Genomic DNA, 20,892 nt, shown 5'->3' with positions numbered 1-20,892 from the left:
TTTATTAGAATATTTTGTAACATAAGGGATGTAATGTTAAATTTTATAAAGCTAATGAAAAGATAATACAGCCATGTTCAATAATTATTTTAACTCTAAGTTAAGATCACTGAATTGGCGAGGGTTAGGGTTAGTAGCTGAAGTTAACCAAGGCTAACATACATCCACCAACTACACTTTAACCACATAAAGTGGGGCAGATGCGGTTGGGTTATAAAAAGCTACTTTAAAATGATGATGTAGTCATGTGGATGTAGCCTAACTTTTTTTTATTATTATTATTTTTTTTTTGTCGCTATTAGGTTAAATTATGATCTTACCAGAGGACTCCATCAGGTAGTTATAAATGTCGATGTCACCTCCGGCCTTTCAGTGGGATAATTTCTCAAACAGATGTGACATCGAGAGATACCCACATATGTGAGTTTTCAATTGTACCTTTTTTCTGGAGTACAGCTGGCGTGTTAAAACAATAATTTGACATGTTGAAATTATGTTTTAAGATAACCAATGGATAGTGTTTTTTAAATTGTGCCGCCGATTGTTTTCCCCTCCGGTGGGCGTGGCTTTCGGGGTATACTCTGACTGCCCAGTCTTCAAGGCTGATGTATATGCCACAGCGGAGCCTCTCGTCTTACTGCCTGTATCAAATTCTCTCGTCTTAAAGGCACATTTTTTATGTTTGGCAGCTTCTAAAAACTTAGATCAGGGTTCTTTAACCTGTTAGGAGTTAACTCTATCACACAGCAGTTTTGGAACATTTGTTTGTGTTTGCTGGCACACGGACAATGACAAGAGACACCTTAACATAATACAAAGTCAATGGAGAGCTCTTAATTTTTCCCCTCCGGTTTGGGCGGGGTTCAAATGCGCTCTGTCTATATGAAAAAACATACATTGCAGACGAATATCATCACCACAAGCACATTCAGTAAATAATTTTCTCACAAAGAAAACTCCTGGTATGGGTGAAGGAATATATATAGAAATTGCTAGGAAAATTTAAGCTGATGGAATAACAAGCTCACGGTTACACAGCTGACTTGGCCAGCCAGGACCATGATAAGGAATATCTGCGATTATAATCAATTTTTGTTTTTCTTTTTTTATATACGGTACAGGCCAAAAGTACAGCACACCTTCTCGTTCAAATTAATAGGAAATTGTGTCCAAACTTTTGGCCTGTACTGTATACATTCATGGTTGAAAGGTTAAAAAGCAACCCCCCACCACCACCACCGCTTTTTGGTTTTTAACCAGTTGTCCTAAACGATAAGATAACATGTAATACTGAATTATACACTTGTTACATTTGATAATGATGCTTGACCTATTCTCCTTTGTAACGACCATTATTTGTGTGAAATGTAAAAGGCATTATACCGCAGTATATCCAGATCCATACTTAAGCCTAGTGTCCTCAGGAGCATGATGAAACTTTACAAATATCAACTAAAATATAAGTGGACAATTCCCTACAGGCTCCTTACAGAGGAGGTGCGAAGGGAGTCCACATGGTGGTGCTATAAAAGTTAAAACATTTCACAAGCCCATTAATCCACCGTCCTTCGTCAAATAAACTAACTCAGTCATCCCTGCTTTAAGAAAAATGGAAACATATTTGGTCGAAGTAAATATTATAAAAAGATCCTTCCACTGATATTTCTGTTTGTTGGATCCTGGCGTATTAATGCTTTGCTCAAGTGTCAACTAGTTTCATCAAGTGGCATCAATTTATCATCCCATGTTTTGTGGATTAGGATGAGGGCAGCTGTCAAATTCTGCTTCCTGCAGTGCTGGTTTCCCCTCCTCCAAAAGCTTGTCCCTGTGTCTAAGGTCACCTAGTTGATGGCAAGAAGGTGAACTCTATAGTTTTGCAGAAAGAGAAGAGAGCCTCATGAGACAAAGTAAGAGGTTTTTCCATCTAAATTTAGCGAACTAAATTGTAAAAATACACAATAATGACAGTGGCCCACTCTAGGTTTCATCAATTTTATCAAAATATCAATCATTCTATGCACATATCATCCATCCACCCTCACTCCCATCTTAATATTGATTAATTGTTCATTTTATCTTATTTCAGTGATGGAGCCAATCTTTGCTGACTGTGGGTGAGAACAGGGTACATCCTGGTCAGGCTGCCAGTCACAGGACAAGACCAACAACCATTCTATGATTAACTTTCACAGATATGTATATGCTGCAAGTAATTTAGAGTCACCAACTAACCTAAACATTGTCTTTGGACTGTGGGAGAAAGCCAAAGTACCCAGCAGGACGGAGAGAACAGAAAGAACTTTCAAACTCCACACAAAAAGGGTCCAGCACTTGCACCCACAGCCTTCTTGCTGTGAAGAAATTATGCTAATCTACTAACAGTCCCACCTTCAGGTCAAAATGAAAAGAATTCAGGCTTTAATCTCAAAATAATTAATAAAATTAATTTAGATTCAATACATGTTTTCAACTATTTGCGGGAGTGGCTTACAGTGAAATGTGAGCAATGATTTAATGATTTAAATGTTTCATATTTCCTTTCAAACCTGAATCACATTAAGTTTAATGGCAAAAGCTTGATCAAAAGCTAGTATTTAAAATAGTTTTCAATAGATATAAACATAATTCTTTTGATCATTTTAATTTGACCAACAGCTGAGGAGGACACACCTTCTCACATTCAAATGGCAACACTATTTTCAAACTCTGCTGGGTCCATGTATGTGTATGGGATTTCCAGACTCTGGTTCCTGATTTTGATGGCTGCACTCAGCACTCCAAGTTCTCCTTGGAAATCCTTGATCAGCTTGCGGGGAACCTCCTCACTGAAATGCTCCTCAGGGTACTGACCAAGCGCGACCTGATAATTAGTGATGCATTACAGAAGCTTTATTTTTATAAGCAATTATGTAATGTTTGGATTCATTTCATCTTCAAGTCTGAAGTACTTACAAAGTCAGATGATGGTTTGCTCAGTAGCCACAAGCTGGCCATGCCCTGAACTGTTGCATTAACATCAGGGAGAGTCTGCAGCATCCTGGTCTCATCTGTTGTCCCCTTTGTGGTTGGTGGGGGGAGTTGTAGTGACGTAGGTGTGTTGGGCATCCAGCCACCATAGTCATACTACAGACAACAGATCATTATTGGCTAACTGGTTAATATGCTTTGGAGCATACAATAAAACTCTGATCATTCTGTCATGTTTTGAGAAGAACATTAATTCATTGAGCTTGAACCGCTTATCCATTTCTGGGTCACGGGGTGCTGGAGCCAATTGCAACTCATACTGGGAGAGGGTACACCCTGGAAAGGTCACCAGTCCATCACAGGGCCAACATATATACAGAGGAACAGAGAGTAACAACCACTCACAGTCACACCTACAGACAATGTAGAGTCACCAGTTAACCTAAACATGATGTCTTTGGACGGTCGGAGGAAACCTGAGTACCTGGAGGAAACCCACGCAGGCACGGGGAGAACATGCAAACTCCACACTGGAAGGCTCCAGGCTGGGAACCAAACCCACAAGTTTCTTATTGTGGGTTGGCAGTGCTAACCACTATACTGTGCTGCCCTTGATAAGAATAATTATATTCTATTAAAAAATAACTTTTAAAAGCAGCTGCATGTCTGACTCAGTTGCTCTTTCAGTTCACTACTTTGGCCCAGACTGATGAATTCTCATGACCTTAAGAGAACCCTGGCTTTTCCACCATGACGTTAACATTTGTTCAGAGAAAAGTAACTCAGAGCCTCAGGGACTTTCTGTTTGCAAAGCCTTACATCTGCATAAAAGTTCATACTCAAGGTCATTTTCAGTTCAGAGAAAAATTTTAAGACTGTCATCTGATCATCCCATGAAATAGAAAGGACTCGCCTGTCCAGTGTTCACAGCTGAGTGTTGGGCTGAGCAAGTGAAGATGACCATAGTGACAAACTTGATCAGCTCTGCCACAGTTGTAAACCTCTGAGGAATTCCTGAGAATTAGAGAGAATAAACTCCATTAGTGAAAAATTTTGTCACCTATTTTAGGTCTGATTTCAGTTTGATACAAAATAATATAATGAAAGACAATGGCAAACAATTTCATCAACCCATTCAGGGCTGTATTCACAATCACCATGGGATAGCATTGTGATGACATGAAGGTCTGTGTGACCCTCGATGGATATGTCTCTCCATGATTTCACAGGCAGTCACAACATATTGTCCCGACACTTTTAGGCCTGTCTCATGCTCAGTGTGAACTCTCTCTCTCATCTGTAAAGAAAGTGGGGTACTACCAGTGGGGACAAGGCCATAAGCACAACACAAAACTAGAGAAGAGTAAGTCAAAGATAAGGAGTGAGAAATTGTCTTGTCTTGTCTGGGACCACCACAGGCACAACTTTTTTTTGTGAAAGCTGTCTTGCGTTTCACTTTCCATTGCACCTCTCACGTTGTCAAGTTGCCGCCTCAATTTTGACCAAAGTATGGGTCATGATGACTATTGCTTCCTGAATAGACAGGCTGATGTCCCTGAAGTCGAACTGACTTTGTGTTATTCTGTGATGATTAGTTGTGCTCTTAAACAGTATTAATCCTAAATATATTTTAATCTCACCTTTGTCTGGTTGGGAAAGGAATCCGTGTTCAAAAATGTCCAGAATCCACTTCTGCAGTTCAGAGTCTTTCTGGACTTCAGCATCAGTTTTATAGTAGTAGCTTAGAACCCCCTTCACAAACCTTTTGAAAATATGGATAAACGTAAAACACAGCTCTCCTTGAGTTATACATTTTTATTTAAAACTAATGTGAGGAAAATCCTTGTGAGAGAATTTAGCAGTCATCACTTCAGCAAAATATATCAGAGAATTATCTTTTCAGAGAAGGTGCTGCAATGCTTGACATAGTGGACACATTGGACAGCACAACTTCAAATGGAACACTGGAGAGATTTTAAGGTTGTTCTAACACTTGCAGGGCTTTAAATATAACCTACCTTCTTATGCTGTAAAAAGATAACGCAGTATAGAAACTGTGTACAGCACCTGTTGATGATATCCCAAAGCTGGAGTCCATCATCCCTGTAGTAGAAGTTTGGCACATTCTGCAGCCCACGCTCAGTGATGTCATCTGGTATGCAGAGAGAGCTGTAGGTCACTGAGGCCAGTGATCTCTTCAGGATCGTTGCCATGGCCTCTCCACCAGAGGATGTGAACTAGAGAGTAGTCAAGTCAAACAGAGTTGATGATATTACAAGAAAAAAGGCATTGATTTGGTAATGGTTTCCTGAAGGTGGTGGACTTACTTGTGTGAAAACTCCACTCTCGGATATCAGACGGATTCGAGCTAAGAGGTTGATCTGTAGAGTATATCGAGTGTGAGGGACGAGGAGCTGAGAGAAAGAAGGAATTCTGTTAGTACCAATATTATTTGCTTTCCATACTGTAGCACACTGCATTGTGAAATATTTACATGTATGTAAGACAAAAGAATTGCAGTTCATCAGATTTGATACATAGGAAAATCAACAAATGGCATCCCATTGAGTTACCTTGTACAGTGGATGCACCATTGGCAGGTTGCGCAGAAGTGACACTGCAAAAACTTCAGCCAGTAGGTGAGTCCGCAGCAGGTGAACATTGAGTTGATGTTCATTAAAATCTGTACTTCGCACAAAAATCTTGGCGATCAACCAGTCATACTCAGAATCAGTAGGTAAAAAGATTGGATTGTCATCTGCTGGAGTCTGCTTCAGCTACAGGGAAAGATAGAGGGTCATGGTTAATTCATCCCATTTGATCCAACACTAACAATATAACAAATACTTGCGGCTTTAGTATTGGTTATATTTGAGTGCTAAACTCACCTGAATAGCGATTGGCATCAGTTTGTGTTCAGGTGTTTTGTGGAGCAGAATGAGGGGAGCCATCAAGTACTGCTTCTTTCCATTGATGGTGTTCGCTTTAAGTCCATCGAAATTCTTGTAGTCACACAGGAATATGTTGCCTTTCTGTTGAAATTGAAAACAAGGATAAGATATTCCTAAAATAAACTGTACATTTTGAAAAAAGTGAGCAATCAGGAAGTAAACATGGTCCTGTTCCTGAGGTTAGAACACTCACCTTCATTTCATCTCCCAAGCTACCCTGACCATGGAGGCAGACCATGTCATCAGTGACAGGAAAGTTTCTGGGTAGGACTGTGCAGCGTCGAATCAACATGGGATTGACACCATTTAGAAACTGGTAGGCAAAGAGAGCATCCTCCTTCCAATGTTGCTGGACATACTCTGGAAAAAGAACAGAGAAGAGGTGAACTTCATGTGTTTGGACTTTGTTTATGTATGAATTACATTGACTTTTTTTTTGAGACCCTACAATTCGAAGAAAACGTGACAAATCTAACAAGCGGACATTTGAACATTTGAATATTTTTGAGGAATGCGATTGAATGTCCTAACACATCCAGCTGAGCATATGTAATACATGCAAGCATATTCCATTAATTATTGTGATAGCACACCACCTGAAATAGCTGTACGTTTGCAGCAGAACACGCGGTTTATAGTATCAAGATCATCCCATCTCTCTGTGCAATCATCAAGTCCCTTCAGGTTCAACTCTGTCAAGCTAGAAATACAAAAACAACCTTTTTCATTGAGTCTTAAACTAACTTTGACAAGCAGGTAGGTTAAAACATAAATAAATATCAGACAGAGTTTGAGCACTTTACCTCGCTTTTGCAGTGTAGGCAAATTCAGTTGACTTGGTGAAGGAGAACCGGACCTCAGAAGGCAGAGAAGATGGGCTTTCTGCCTTTATGATGTGGGGTATTCCCTCAGCATAGACATCCCAGCTGGGAGAAAGAAGTCAGGGGCAGTAATGTTAACATTTTAGTTCAAGTAGAGTCATTAGGAACTTTGACCAGAGAAGCTATATCTGCACTTTAGACTATGTCAGCTTAATATACTTCGCAAACATTCATGTGTTCAATATTACAACAAACATTATATTGTAATGCTATATAATGAACTACAGCAGAGTTCCCAGAGTCATATAATGGTTCACACTTAAATACTAAAATGTACTCAAACTGCTCGCTCACACATAGTCTTGTGCTCGCTGGTTCAACTCCTGCTCCCGAGAATACTGGCCAAGATGGTGGTTATCATCAAAGACTTTCAGAGCTGAAAAGAAAAACAAGAACATCAACAATGTTTTATAATTACTCGTATATACAGTACACTGGCATAAATTTGCTGTTTAACCTCTCTGTTTTACATCTTTTTTTGTCAGTGAACAGCAGACAGGTTGTCAGACAAACAGGTTTTCACTAACCTGTCCCTTCCCTGAAGCGGTGCACCTCATTGTCAGTGATCCAACGGTAGATGGGAAAGTGGTAGGTTTCCCCCTCGGGGGATTTCACTTCCACCTTTGCAGGGAACCAGGAATCTTCTGGGATAAATGGAAGACGCTGTTTGTCTAGCTCTATCAGAACCAGCTTTCCAAGTGAGGCCGGGCAGGACACAGTGAAGCTTGACACCTGAAGCAATGGCAGAAGGAGTTTGGAAAAACATGAATTTGTTTATGAAATTGTTATTTCATATGCTGATAGAAAAACCATGCAAGGTTTGTAATCTTAGTGAGGAATATTTCAAACTTACTGCTCCTCTTAAGAAAGATAGAAGCCATTTAAAACTTAGAAGCCATGTGCGGTCACTCTCTCCATCTGTGCCCACAAGCTTCATGGACACACTGCTTAAAGTAGTGGCATAGGGAATATTGGCTGTGGATACGGTCACGTTGTAATCTACCATCGTAACCTGGAAGGTTGAAAAAAATTTAAATAATTAACATCCTCAGCATACATTAGATTACTTGTGAATAGCTGGTAAAACCTGACATAAAACTCAACATAGTAGGCACAAATTTGAATGAATTATATTAAAGTGTCTTAGTCTTTAATCTTTTACAGTCCAATGGTTGATGTCTTAGATGATCAAATTCACATATATGACTCACTGGTGTTGATGAGGAGTCAGGAAGATCCTTTGACGGAAATCGCCACTGATTCCTCTTAATATACCTCAATTTAATGGTAGGATCCAGCTGAAATCAATTACCAGAAAAACAGCAGCATTATGCAAAAGTTAGTCCGTCCCATGAACAGCCTTTCCTCAGAACAGTTTAACCAGATTTATCTGATCTTATCTCGCTGTCATTTTTTTAACTGCTCCAACATGGCAGCAGAGGCTACTGCAGCCAATCCCAGCAGATCTTAGGACTGAGGGCGGGTTTCAACCTGGGAAAAAAAAAAAAACCCAAAACAAAAACTTGTCTGGACAGAGCTTGCATCCAGGCACTGTAATTCAGACGTTTGCACATGACCACTTGTTTTTGAGAGCAGCTTCGTGGTTAAAAAAGTACTGATCAGTCCTACATGGTTATGTTACCTTTTGCTGTACAGTAATGGAAGTCCAGTTGGCATGTTGGGAAGCTGGGCATACTTCAGCAAGCAGGTGAAACTTGATTTGATATTAGCTGAGCTCTGTACTTTTCATAAAAAATCTTTGCTACCAACCAGCTGCCATCAGAATTTGAAGAAATAAGAATTTCAGTTAAGACTGTTCTCGTCTGCAAAAACAAACAAACAAACAAACAAACAAAAAAAAAAAACAAACCTTAAAATAGTCTGAAGTAAAAAGGAGCAGGCTGCTGTCATTGGCACCAGTACACTTGACTCACTCAACTGTGTTTTAACCACCACTTAACTATTCAAGTGGAATATGAAAGCATTTTACTTTAGTATATCCAATCCATACATACCTGTTGAGTTGTTTTGTTTACTTTGTGCAAGATAAGATAAACCATTATTGTCACAGTTGGAAATTTGTTGGGGACTTTAGTGTCTTCATAAAATGGCAACAACTGTGGAGCTGTTGAACTTCCTTCATTCAATTGTGCATGCCCATTCACATCATCATACCAACCGGAATACTACAATAATACAGTGAGGAGCGACACTTAAGCAATATATAAATAAAACAACAAGGCATCTCCACTTTCCTGCCTAGGTGGGGTTAAGGGCCTTAAAAGATAGGGGGAAAAAAAGTTTTTAAACTGGTTGTGCTTGCTAGTCTAGTGTCTGCCTGAAGGGAGGAGCTCATATTCAGGCTAGAGAACACGGGTTGGAGCTGTGATAATTTTCTGTGCGTGTTTAATTATGGTTTATTGGAAAATATCTTGAAGACTGGAATGTTGGTGGACTCCCATGATCTTCATGGCTGTCTGTATTAGTCTGAGAATTTGGGCCTTGGCCTGGACTGGCAGGTTTCCAAACCATGCTGAAATCCTGTAGCACAGTATGCTTTCCACCACAGCATGATAAAAAAGCAGTTGCACTTCCTGGGTCACACCAAAGGTTCTCAGCCTTCTCAGGAAGTGCAGCCTGTGCTTTATTTTGGTACAGATAACCTCCACATGGGTCCTCCACCCCAGATTTTAATCAGCATGAATGCCCAGATATCTGTAAGAGCCCCCCTGCACTATGCTCTGATTGTGGATGATTACTGGTGAATGATCAGCAAGAACCAGGGACTTTGGGTCAAATACCATCTCCTCAGTTTTTCTAATGTTGAGGATGAGATGGTGTTTGTCACACTAATGCACAAAGTTAGAGATGGCAGACTTATATTTCTGTACACAAGAGTCGGTTTGCGTAAGTCCTAGGAAGGCAGTGTCATCAGCAAATTTAAACATGCTTTCGTTTTCAGTGTGGCTAATGCAATCATTTGTATAAAGGGTGAACAGCACAGGTGAGCTAACACACCCTTTTCTTTTCTTTTCTTTGGAATCCCAGAGTCAATGTGTTGTCTATGTGCCTGTAGGTAAAGAGTTGTTAGTGAAGATGTGACATCTGTGCAGTCTGAATCACGTCCATTCAAGGTGGCTGCCAGACCCTGCTAAGCAGTTGCGTTTCCATTAGTTTTTCGCAAAAATAAAACAATATTTCTAAAATTTCAACAAAGCACAGTTTCAGTTTGTAGATGTTTCTATTGAAGGGAAGTTTTGCGTATGAGCTGTAATTCTTGTAAAATCTAATTTTAGCGATATCTATGGAGTTACATTTGTCTCCCAACCCCACAACACCTCACGCTGCCTTAACTGTAGCCAGTGTTACAAGCGAGAGAAACAAGCAAACAGCTCAATGTAAAGAAACCCCCAAAAAATGACTAGACTTCTCAAATAAATTCATTTATATAAAAAAGCCCAACCAGTGACCTACAATTACACACACATATATAAGTTTGCACAGACAACAGTAAAAACTGTAAACGCATCTTTCACCTATTACAAGGGAATACTGGGCACCTCCGATGTTCTTGAGCTCTTTGAACATGCATGGGACAACTGCATGATTGCTTAGGTCATTGCTTTTTGCATTTTAACTTAATCAGTTGAGGTAGATCCATTAAATCCACAGCACTGATTGATGTGTGACAGGCCATGTCAGTGGCTGTCTTCAGCTCACTTGTTTAGCCTGGGCTCATTTTGTTTTAAGACAGTGAAACCGATGTTTCTCACTGATGAGAAAGCTGAAGAGTTTGTTTGTTTATTTGTTTGTTTTCCTTTTTTCCATACCACCCGGCGTCCCGGTAACCAATGAAACATGGTTGTGGACAGATTCTTCCTGGAAAAGCACTACTATCACTGGGAGAGAATCAGGAGGGGTTCCTGCGGGGAGCAAAGCAATTACCAAATATCAACAACACTTTAGAAAACAAGCCCAACATGATATTTGCAAGCCACTTTACAGAACAATGAGCCCAAAGTCTGTTATAACAAGCAGACCTGGCAACACTGACAGCAGCTTATTAAGCAAGGGATTGTGGGCGTAACAGAGGTGTGCCTGCTCTGGAGCCCCATCCAACCCACCAATTGAAACTCTTCTCTCATCCATCATCCGCAAGGCCCCACCCATTAAGTGCAGTTCAACAAGCAAAACTTTAATTTGCGAACAAAGAGGAGTGGTTGAGAAGCAATTGATCACACGTTTTTACTTACAAACATTATTTTTGTTTGAAGTTCATAAAATATGTTCTCAAAACAGTTTTCAATTTTTTGGAGGGTATTGTAACCTGTTCTATTTTACTCTACTCTTACTTTAATGTCTTTTTTGGTGACAAACCTATTCTTTTTGATTGAATAATAAAATTTCTTGTAAAATCTACTTTGAGGAAAATGGATATGGATCATTTTATGTTTCTATAGTTTTGGAAAACTGATTTCAACAGCCATTGCCACAAATTATGTTTTGTTTAACATATTATTTCTTCGTTCTTATTAATGATGCATATTTTTTTATATTCATAATAAGAAACATTTATTTAGTAACAAATGTATTACAACAAAATGAATTTATTTTAAATCTAGAATTAAATTCAGAAAAATGCTGATATACTCTGCCCACTAATACCGCGTTTGCAGTTAACGGGTATGACTGATATGACGCCATGCATCATGTCTAGCGAGAAGAAAATGTTTCCATCACACTTTTGTGATACAGCTTTATATATATAGACATGTCTTAAAAACCACCTCATGGAAACATAAAAACTTGATCATTTTGACAAGAACACAGCAATAGTCCAGTGACAGCAAAGTGGATATAAAGTTATTTTAAATTGGTCATTTTTATTTGACCAACAGCTGAGGAGGACACACCTTCTCACATTCAAATGGCAACACTATTTTCAAACTCTGCTGGATCCATGCATGTGTATGGGATTTCCAGACTCTGGTTCCTGATTTTGATGGCTGCACTCAGCACTCCAAGTTCTCCTTGGAAATCCTTGATCAGCTTGCGGGGAACCTCCTCACTGAAATGCTCCTCAGGGTACTGACCAAGCGCGACCTGATAATTAGTGATGCATTACAGAAGCTTTATTTTTATAAGCAATTATGTAATGTTTGGATTCATTTCATCTTCAAGTCTGAAGTACTTACAAAGTCAGATGATGGTTTGCTCAGTAGCCACAAGCTGGCCATGCCCTGAACTGTTGCATTAACATCAGGGAGAGTCTGCAGCATCCTGGTCTCATCTGTTGTCCCCTTTGTGGTTGGTGGGGGGAGTTGTAGTGACGTAGGTGTGTTGGGCATCCAGCCACCATAGTCATACTACAGACAACAGATCATTATTGGCTAACTGGTTAATATGCTTTGGAGCATACAATAAAACTCTGATCATTCTGTCATGTTTTGAGAAGAACATTAATTCATTGAGCTTGAACCGCTTATCCATTTCTGGGTCACGGGGTGCTGGAGCCAATTGCAACTCATACTGGGAGAGGGTACACCCTGGAAAGGTCACCAGTCCATCACAGGGCCAACATATATACAGAGGAACAGAGAGTAACAACCACTCACAGTCACACCTACAGACAATGTAGAGTCACCAGTTAACCTAAACATGATGTCTTTGGACGGTCGGAGGAAACCTGAGTACCTGGAGGAAACCCACGCAGGCACGGGGAGAACATGCAAACTCCACACTGGAAGGCTCCAGGCTGGGAACCAAACCCACAAGTTTCTTATTGTGGGTTGGCAGTGCTAACCACTATACTGTGCTGCCCTTGATAAGAATAATTATATTCTATTAAAAAATAACTTTTAAAAGCAGCTGCATGTCTGACTCAGTTGCTCTTTCAGTTCACTACTTTGGCCCAGACTGATGAATTCTCATGACCTTAAGAGAACCCTGGCTTTTCCACCATGACGTTAACATTTGTTCAGAGAAAAATAACTCAGAGCCTCAGGGACTTTCTGTTTGCAAAGCCTTACATCTGCATAAAAGTTCATACTCAAGGTCATTTTCAGTTCAGAGAAAAATTTTAAGACTGTCATCTGATCATCCCATGAAATAGAAAGGACTCGCCTGTCCAGTGTTCACAGCTGAGTGTTGGGCTGAGCAAGTGAAGATGACCATAGTGACAAACTTGATCAGCTCTGCCACAGTTGTAAACCTCTGAGGAATTCCTGAGAATTAGAGAGAATAAACTCCATTAGTGAAAAATTTTGTCACCTATTTTAGGTCTGATTTCAGTTTGATACAAAATAATATAATGAAAGACAATGGCAAACAATTTCATCAACCCATTCAGGGCTGTATTCACAATCACCATGGGATAGCATTGTGATGACATGAAGGTCTGTGTGACCCTCGATGGATATGTCTCTCCATGATTTCACAGGCAGTCACAACATATTGTCCCGACACTTTTAGGCCTGTCTCATGCTCAGTGTGAACTCTCTCTCTCATCTGTAAAGAAAGTGGGGTACTACCAGTGGGGACAAGGCCATAAGCACAACACAAAACTAGAGAAGAGTAAGTCAAAGATAAGGAGTGAGAAATTGTCTTGTCTTGTCTGGGACCACCACAGGCACAACTTTTTTTGTGAAAGCTGTCTTGCGTTTCACTTTCCATTGCACCTCTCACGTTGTCAAGTTGCCGCCTCAATTTTGACCAAAGTATGGGTCATGATGACTATTGCTTCCTGAATAGACAGGCTGATGTCCCTGAAGTCGAACTGACTTTGTGTTATTCTGTGATGATTAGTTGTGCTCTTAAACAGTATTAATCCTAAATATATTTTAATCTCACCTTTGTCTGGTTGGGAAAGGAATCCGTGTTCAAAAATGTCCAGAATCCACTTCTGCAGTTCAGAGTCTTTCTGGACTTCAGCATCAGTTTTGTAGTAGTAGCTTAGAACCCCCTTCACAAACCTTTTGAAAATATGGATAAACGTAAAACACAGCTCTCCTTGAGTTATAAATTTTTATTTAAAACTAATGTGAGGAAAATCCTTGTGAGAGAATTTAGCAGTCATCACTTCAGCAAAATATATCAGAGAATTATCTTTTCAGAGAAGGTGCTGCAATGCTTGACATAGTGGACACATTGGACAGCACAACTTCAAATGGAACACTGGAGAGATTTTAAGGTTGTTCTAACACTTGCAGGGCTTTAAATATAACCTACCTTCTTATGCTGTAAAAAGATAACGCAGTATAGAAACTGTGTACAGCACCTGTTGATGATATCCCAAAGCTGGAGTCCATCATCCCTGTAGTAGAAGTTTGGCACATTCTGCAGCCCACGCTCAGTGATGTCATCTGGTATGCAGAGAGAGCTGTAGGTCACTGAGGCCAGTGATCTCTTCAGGATCGTTGCCATGGCCTCTCCACCAGAGGATGTGAACTAGAGAGTAGTCAAGTCAAACAGAGTTGATGATATTACAAGAAAAAAGGCATTGATTTGGTAATGGTTTCCTGAAGGTGGTGGACTTACTTGTGTGAAAACTCCACTCTCGGATATCAGACGGATTCGAGCTAAGAGGTTGATCTGTAGAGTATATCGAGTGTGAGGGACGAGGAGCTGAGAGAAAGAAGGAATTCTGTTAGTACCAATATTATTTGCTTTCCATACTGTAGCACACTGCATTGTGAAATATTTACATGTATGTAAGACAAAAGAATTGCAGTTCATCAGATTTGATACATAGGAAAATCAACAAATGGCATCCCATTGAGTTACCTTGTACAGTGGATGCACCATTGGCAGGTTGCGCAGAAGTGACACTGCAAAAACTTCAGCCAGTAGGTGAGTCCGCAGCAGGTGAACATTGAGTTGATGTTCATTAAAATCTGTACTTCGCACAAAAATCTTGGCGATCAACCAGTCATACTCAGAATCAGTAGGTAAAAAGATTGGATTGTCATCTGCTGGAGTCTGCTTCAGCTACAGGGAAAGATAGAGGGTCATGGTTAATTCATCCCATTTGATCCAACACTAACAATATAACAAATACTTGCGGCTTTAGTATTGGTTATATTTGAGTGCTAAACTCACCTGAATAGCGATTGGCATCAGTTTGTGTTCAGGTGTTTTGTGGAGCAGAATGAGGGGAGCCATCAAGTACTGCTTCTTTCCATTGATGGTGTTCGCTTTAAGTCCATCGAAATTCTTGTAGTCACACAGGAATATGTTGCCTTTCTGTTGAAATTGAAAACAAGGATAAGATATTCCTAAAATAAACTGTACATTTTGAAAAAAGTGAGCAATCAGGAAGTAAACATGGTCCTGTTCCTGAGGTTAGAACACTCACCTTCATTTCATCTCCCAAGCTACCCTGACCATGGAGGCAGACCATGTCATCAGTGACAGGAAAGTTTCTGGGTAGGACTGTGCAGCGTCGAATCAACATGGGATTGACACCATTTAGAAACTGGTAGGCAAAGAGAGCATCCTCCTTCCAATGTTGCTGGACATACTCTGGAAAAAGAACAGAGAAGAGGTGAACTTCATGTGTTTGGACTTTGTTTATGTATGAATTACATTGACTTTTTTTTTGAGACCCTACAATTCGAAGAAAACGTGACAAATCTAACAAGCGGACATTTGAACATTTGAATATTTTTGAGGAATGCGATTGAATGTCCTAACACATCCAGCTGAGCATATGTAATACATGCAAGCATATTCCATTAACTATTGTGATAGCACACCACCTGAAATAGCTGTACGTTTGCAGCAGAACACGCGGTTTATAGTATCAAGATCATCCCATCTCTCTGTGCAATCATCAAGTCCCTTCAGGTTCAACTCTGTCAAGCTAGAAATACAAAAACAACCTTTTTCATTGAGTCTTAAACTAACTTTGACAAGCAGGTAGGTTAAAACATAAATAAATATCAGACAGAGTTTGAGCACTTTACCTCGCTTTTGCAGTGTAGGCAAATTCAGTTGACTTGGTGAAGGAGAACCGGACCTCAGAAGGCAGAGAAGATGGGCTTTCTGCCTTTATGATGTGGGGTATTCCCTCAGCATAGACATCCCAGCTGGGAGAAAGAAGTCAGGGGCAGTAATGTTAACATTTTAGTTCAAGTAGAGTCATTAGGAACTTTGACCAGAGAAGCTATATCTGCACTTTAGACTATGTCAGCTTAATATACTTCGCAAACATTCATGTGTTCAATATTACAACAAACATTATATTGTAATGCTATATAATGAACTACAGCAGAGTTCCCAGAGTCATATAATGGTTCACACTTAAATACTAAAATGTACTCAAACTGATCGCTCACACATAGTCTTGTGCTCGCTGGTTCAACTCCTGCTCTCGAGAATACTGGCCAAGATGGTGGTTATCATCAAAGACTTTCAGAGCTGAAAAGAAAAACAAGAACATCAACAATGTTTTATAATTACTCGTATATACAGTACACTGGCATAAATTTGCTGTTTAACCTCTCTGTTTTACATCTTTTTTTGTCAGTGAACAGCAGACAGGTTGTCAGACAAACAGGTTTTCACTAACCTGTCCCTTCCCTGAAGCGGTGCACCTCATTGTCAGTGATCCAACGGTAGATGGGAAAGTGGTAGGTTTCCCCCTCGGGGGATTTCACTTCCACCTTTGCAGGGAACCAGGAATCTTCTGGGATAAATGGAAGACGCTGTTTGTCTAGCTCTATCAGAACCAGCTTTCCAAGTGAGGCCGGGCAGGACACAGTGAAGCTTGACACCTGAAGCAATGGCAGAAGGAGTTTGGAACAAAGTATACATGTGATGGGGTTAAAGTGAATTTGATAACTAGGAGCAGAGCTATAACATTCAAATAGTTACGATGGTATTACTCTAAATAGAAAGTTGGACAAAGTAAGGCATTCAAATTATACCAATACTCAAAAGCTGAATGTCAAGACATCCTGTTGCTTTGGTCTTGTTGAGTTGTGCAAATATCTTGTTATACACTCACTTCGCAAGGGTTCAAGTCAGCCTTCCTAAATTTTAATCAAATGTGTTGATAGGAAAATCACACAATACATGCAATCATAGTGAGGAATATTCCAAACTTACTGCTCCTCTGAAGAAAGATGCAACCCCTTTCAGGCTTAAAAGCCATGTGCGGTCACTCTCTCCATCTGTGCCCACGAGCTTAATGAACACATTGCTGAAAGTGGTGGCCGTTGCAATATTGGTTGTGGATACTGTCACTTTGTACTCTACCATTTTCACCCTGAATGTTGAAAAAATCCTGGGATGAAAACAAACGTTATCAGTATCCTCATCACTGATTAGATTATTTGCCAAATATACTAATCTGAACCTGGCATTAAAAATCACAGTGATTTACATTATATTGTGCAGCTATCGCCTACTGTTGGGGGCCAGCCGATTCAAGGAATGTGTTGTTCAGGGTCAGTTGATTTCAGTTCAACCACAAGGTCTCAGCTTTTATCACGTCGGTGAGATACTCACCCACAGAATTCAAGTCGAACTGCTATTGGTCCCTGTATGACATATAGCGTTGGGACCAGGTTTGGTTCTTTTGGAACCGGGTCCAAAATTCCAGTTTCATCACTCACGGACTGATAGTTCCGCACCTAAGTGGCGCCTGACTTGGACTCGTACTGAAAGACTTCAGACTCAACTCGGACTCGTGAACAATCACTATGTTTTCTTTTTCTGGTGTATTAATGCAGAGGAAACTTTGACGAGCTTAATGTCACGACCACCTTTTTGTCACGGTAATAACCATATTAGGCATCGGGGCGCACCTCATGCACTGATGTATTTTTTCAAGGAACAACCTGTAAGGTTGCATCAATGGCTAACCTGAAAGAATCATCAAAAGCAGAGATGAGATAAGGAACTAAGGAGTTAGACAGCTCCTGGAGTCTGGACACTGTACTGGACGATGTAAACAAGGAAATTTGTTTTCTAAGGACTAAGGAACGTGTACTGGGCCAACCTGGCATACCACAAGCCTCCTAACCTAAGTAAAGGACTGTTAACCTCTGTACATGTAACTGTGTTGATTTGGTTCCCGTGTCTGTCAAAGCTTTGTTGTCACCTCTTTAGTTTCAGCTAAGGCTGGCAGACCACTAACCGTCCCTCATTTTTAACCTGACACCTTTGAAATACATCAGCTGGCCAGCTGACAAAAGAACACTGGAAACATGTAGCCCCAGCAGCCATATTGCTTGTAGTTTTCACTGTTATGCAATTTGATCTCTGTGTCACACAGACACACACACGTACACATAGCAGAATGGTAAATAATGTTTTTAAACATAACAGGTTTTTATTTCCTGTTGGACAAGAAGGAATACTTCCAGCGTCTTCTCAGCAGAAAATCCAATTCTTCTCTAATCTCTAATATTCTCTTAATATGGTAATTTGGCTGTATTTACAATAGTCATTAGTCAGAGATCTAAATCAATAGTAAATATGACACTGAACAGGTGAATTGGCTATTGTTTTCCTTTTGTGCCCTAGATTTAACTTAAATTGTAAAAGTTATATGAATAGCTTGTTAATTTTTGTTATCTTATCACCAGTGAATTACGGACGTCCAACAGGACTTTAAGGATCCAACCAAGTATCTGACTTACCTGTGTAAATGAGATGTCAGTAAGTTTCTTTGAAGAAAGTCACTCCTGATTTCTCTTTTTAAAACTATTTTATGGGAGGGTTCATTTAGCAATACTCAGCTTGAGTGAGTAACACCATAACCAGGGAAACCACAGCATGATGAAAGTGTAGAGAATACAAAACCTTTCCTTAGCTTCATCAGACTTATCAATCATACACAGCTGTAGTGTCATTTAAAAAAGCATCTCTATTGTATAAGACTGCAGAAATTCAGTAATTTCAGTGACAAGGTAAATGTAAATAAGTCAGCAAATGCAAATAAAACTTTATTATTTTTATTATTTGAACACAGTTCTCAGCAAATGGCTCAGAAAACATCAACATATTTGTAATGGACACAGAAAGTTACTGCAACAGACAAAGTAAAAAGGTGTATATGTGGAAATGATGTCAATGCAGTTTATCATTGAGGCATTCTAACTAGCATGTGTAAAAAAAAAAAAAAACGTTAAAAAAAATTCTGAATTTATTTTTCTCATTTCAGTATCAACTCAAAAAGCAATATGGTTTTTCTACTTGTCTGTTTCGTCAAGGAGAAGGTGAGGAACAATGTCAGATCTGAGGGGAGGGGACAGTCAAAAGTCCAGTGGGCTTTAACCTGTTGATCCCTCCATCCAATATACACACCCGTGGGAAATTGACCTTGACCAGATGGGCAGCAAACTGGGAAGATATTAAGATGAAAGGAAAACATTTATTTTTTTCCACACTATCCTGATTTGCTTGTGGGTAACCCATTACCTCACACAACTGAAATATCTTCAACACTAAACTCCTGCAGTTCCTCTACATCTGAAAACCACAGTTTTACACAACAGCAGCACAATTAAGAAACCCCTTGATTCATTTGCAGGTTGCCATCACACACAAACACAGAAACAACATCAACATCTACCTTGTTATATGTGCAAGTCAGTAGGAAAGAATGTGTAATGCATTGCGGAATGTGGCAGTTGTGTGAGGTGTCAGTGCTAGTGTAGCTCTCACGCCATATAAGGAGCTATGAGTATAAGGGCGTAAATGTGAAAATTGTGAACAAAAGTTTCTGTTCTGTAGTGAACTTCCCTCCAGTGAAGGCAGATGTTTCTGCATGAACACTCATCATTTGCGAATTTTAGCAGAAAAAGCTTTAACTTACAGTCACATTTCCCCAATATGATTTCGCCTAAGTGATTCTAACTACACTGAAATAAACAAAACAAATAAATAATCTGGTCCCTCTGCAGATGAAATCCCCCATTAGAGTTTTTCGTTGGAGCATGTGCTAAGACATTGCTGCTGCCTCCTGAAAAATGCAGGACCCTCTCCTCAATTAAGGAGAACTTCTTATTTTTATTTTATTTTTCAACATATGGAAGGAGGACATCTTTTCTAAATTGGGATATTCCCTGGAGCAACATTCCTGCTGAGTTTTTAAATTTATGTTGGGCTAATTTATTCCAAAAAGCAAAAAAGGAGAATCTATACCGATCAATCCGGCCTCTTGTTCGGTTTTGCTGAAGTGTGGATTCAGGTTGAAATGAAATATTTAGATATTAGACTGAGTTCTTGGTGTAATGTCTTTGAGAAAGGCACTAATTAAAAAATAGACAAATATGAATAAATGGAAAGACTGGTTCCCTGTCACCTAGGAAATACACAAGTCTTACAAAATCTCAAGAGATAAAATTTACTTTTAATTTGCTGATAATCTAATATGCAATATTTTTCCATAATGGATTTACTGGAAAGGTATCAGTCCATCACAGGAAAATACAGTCATTTACTGTTGAATAATAAAAGAATAATTATGTATGCACTAATTAAGAGAAATCTTTCATGTGCCAAACTTCTCACCATAGCAGCACTCTTCACGGCGTGGCTGATGACCACGATTACACGTCCTCTGTAGTTCTGGAGAGCTCCTGTAGCAGGACACTGCAGCAGCTCACCATCAGGACTGAACACTATGCTGTAGGGAATGTTGATGCTACCAGAGATATGGCCTCTGCTGAAGCTGGAGGTGGTCGAGTTAAGGAGTTAAGTTTTGCACAGGATGAAGCCAGCATACCTAACAAAAAATGTGCACCATGTTTTACCATGTGTTACCATGTTTTCTTATTTTTTTTTGCCCTGCAGGTACACTTTGAATCAGTGATCCAGTACAAAAAAGCATGCAAAAACAAGTTTCATAGTAATCGCTTGAGAAAAGTGCAACCTGTTTCAAAAGGAAGGGAACTGGAGGGATAAGACGGGAAAAGGAAGAAAAAAAAAAAAAACACATCTCAGTAATTAGCTTCATAATTAAAATATAACAGCTAATGAAAATGATGACCTATTTCTGAGATTGTAGCTATTATTGCTTTGTGCTTTTTCCTCAGTCAACTATGATCACTAGAGAATGCCAGCTGCTACATAAGCATAAAGCC

The 20,892-nt window shown here is 39.7% G+C and overlaps 3 protein-coding genes across 7 annotated transcripts in view; all 3 read right to left on the bottom strand.

The window, feature by feature from the left end:
* Window positions 1-1,978: 1,978 nt before the first annotated feature.
* LOC115042164 (arachidonate 12-lipoxygenase, 12R-type-like) lies at window positions 1,979-8,205 on the bottom strand. Its single transcript, XM_029500232.1, has 15 exons — window positions 8,011-8,205; window positions 7,653-7,811; window positions 7,327-7,531; window positions 7,094-7,175; window positions 6,722-6,844; window positions 6,515-6,618; window positions 6,112-6,278; window positions 5,856-5,999; window positions 5,541-5,744; window positions 5,295-5,381; window positions 5,035-5,204; window positions 4,608-4,729; window positions 3,881-3,981; window positions 2,953-3,123; window positions 1,979-2,860 (listed from the first exon to the last, which is right to left on the bottom strand). Exons 2-15 carry the CDS (start codon window positions 7,803-7,805, stop codon window positions 2,681-2,683), a joined length of 2,013 nt encoding a protein of 670 aa, XP_029356092.1. The 5' UTR covers window positions 7,806-7,811; window positions 8,011-8,205; the 3' UTR covers window positions 1,979-2,680.
* A 2,940-nt stretch (window positions 8,206-11,145) lies between these two features.
* Window positions 11,146-17,074, bottom strand: LOC115042212 (arachidonate 12-lipoxygenase, 12R-type-like). Its single transcript, XM_029500286.1, has 14 exons — window positions 16,907-17,074; window positions 16,368-16,572; window positions 16,135-16,216; window positions 15,763-15,885; window positions 15,556-15,659; window positions 15,153-15,319; window positions 14,897-15,040; window positions 14,582-14,785; window positions 14,336-14,422; window positions 14,076-14,245; window positions 13,649-13,770; window positions 12,923-13,023; window positions 11,995-12,165; window positions 11,146-11,902 (listed from the first exon to the last, which is right to left on the bottom strand). The coding sequence occupies exons 1-14, from the start codon at window positions 17,057-17,059 to the stop codon at window positions 11,723-11,725; spliced, it is 2,013 nt and encodes a 670-aa protein (XP_029356146.1). The 5' UTR covers window positions 17,060-17,074; the 3' UTR covers window positions 11,146-11,722.
* Window positions 17,075-18,745: 1,671 nt separating this feature from the next.
* tbck (TBC1 domain containing kinase) overlaps window positions 18,746-20,892 on the bottom strand; it is a 39,682-nt gene continuing 37,535 nt past the window's right edge. For all 5 annotated transcript variants that reach the window (XM_029497326.1, XM_029497320.1, XM_029497322.1 and 2 more), the window contains 2 exons: window positions 20,321-20,480; window positions 18,746-19,147 (listed from right to left, as the gene is read on the bottom strand). In XM_029497326.1, the coding sequence (XP_029353186.1) occupies window positions 19,037-19,147; window positions 20,321-20,480 (271 nt within the window). In that variant the 3' untranslated portion in view covers window positions 18,746-19,036. The remainder of the gene's footprint in view (window positions 19,148-20,320; window positions 20,481-20,892) is intronic.

Source organism: Echeneis naucrates, chromosome 1 (genome assembly GCF_900963305.1).
Source record: "Echeneis naucrates chromosome 1, fEcheNa1.1, whole genome shotgun sequence".
NCBI lineage: Eukaryota > Metazoa > Chordata > Actinopteri > Carangiformes > Echeneidae > Echeneis > Echeneis naucrates.
Note: the sequence above shows the minus strand (reverse complement) of the source record. Positions and strands in the feature narration are given on the sequence as shown.

What these genes read in the sequence shown, in the direction of transcription:
- LOC115042212 (XM_029500286.1), bottom strand. Translation starts at nt 17,059, where the DNA reads ATGGTAGAGTACAAAGTGACAGTATCCACAACCAATATTGCAACGGCC. An exon ending in CAAACGTACAGCTATTTCAG is followed by an intron (nt 15,320 to 15,555) that starts GTGGTGTGCTAT and finishes TTCTTTTTCCAG; the next exon opens with AGTATGTCCAGCAACATTGG. An exon ending in TGGTGCATCCACTGTACAAG is followed by an intron (nt 14,423 to 14,581) that starts GTAACTCAATGG and finishes TCTTTCTCTCAG; the next exon opens with CTCCTCGTCCCTCACACTCG.
- LOC115042164 (XM_029500232.1), bottom strand. Translation starts at nt 7,805, where the DNA reads ATGGTAGATTACAACGTGACCGTATCCACAGCCAATATTCCCTATGCC. An exon ending in AGAGTGGAGTTTTCACACAA is followed by an intron (nt 5,205 to 5,294) that starts GTAAGTCCACCA and finishes ACTACTCTCTAG; the next exon opens with TTCACATCCTCTGGTGGAGA. An exon ending in CAGCTGTGAACACTGGACAG is followed by an intron (nt 3,124 to 3,880) that starts GCGAGTCCTTTC and finishes TGTTGTCTGTAG; the next exon opens with TATGACTATGGTGGCTGGAT.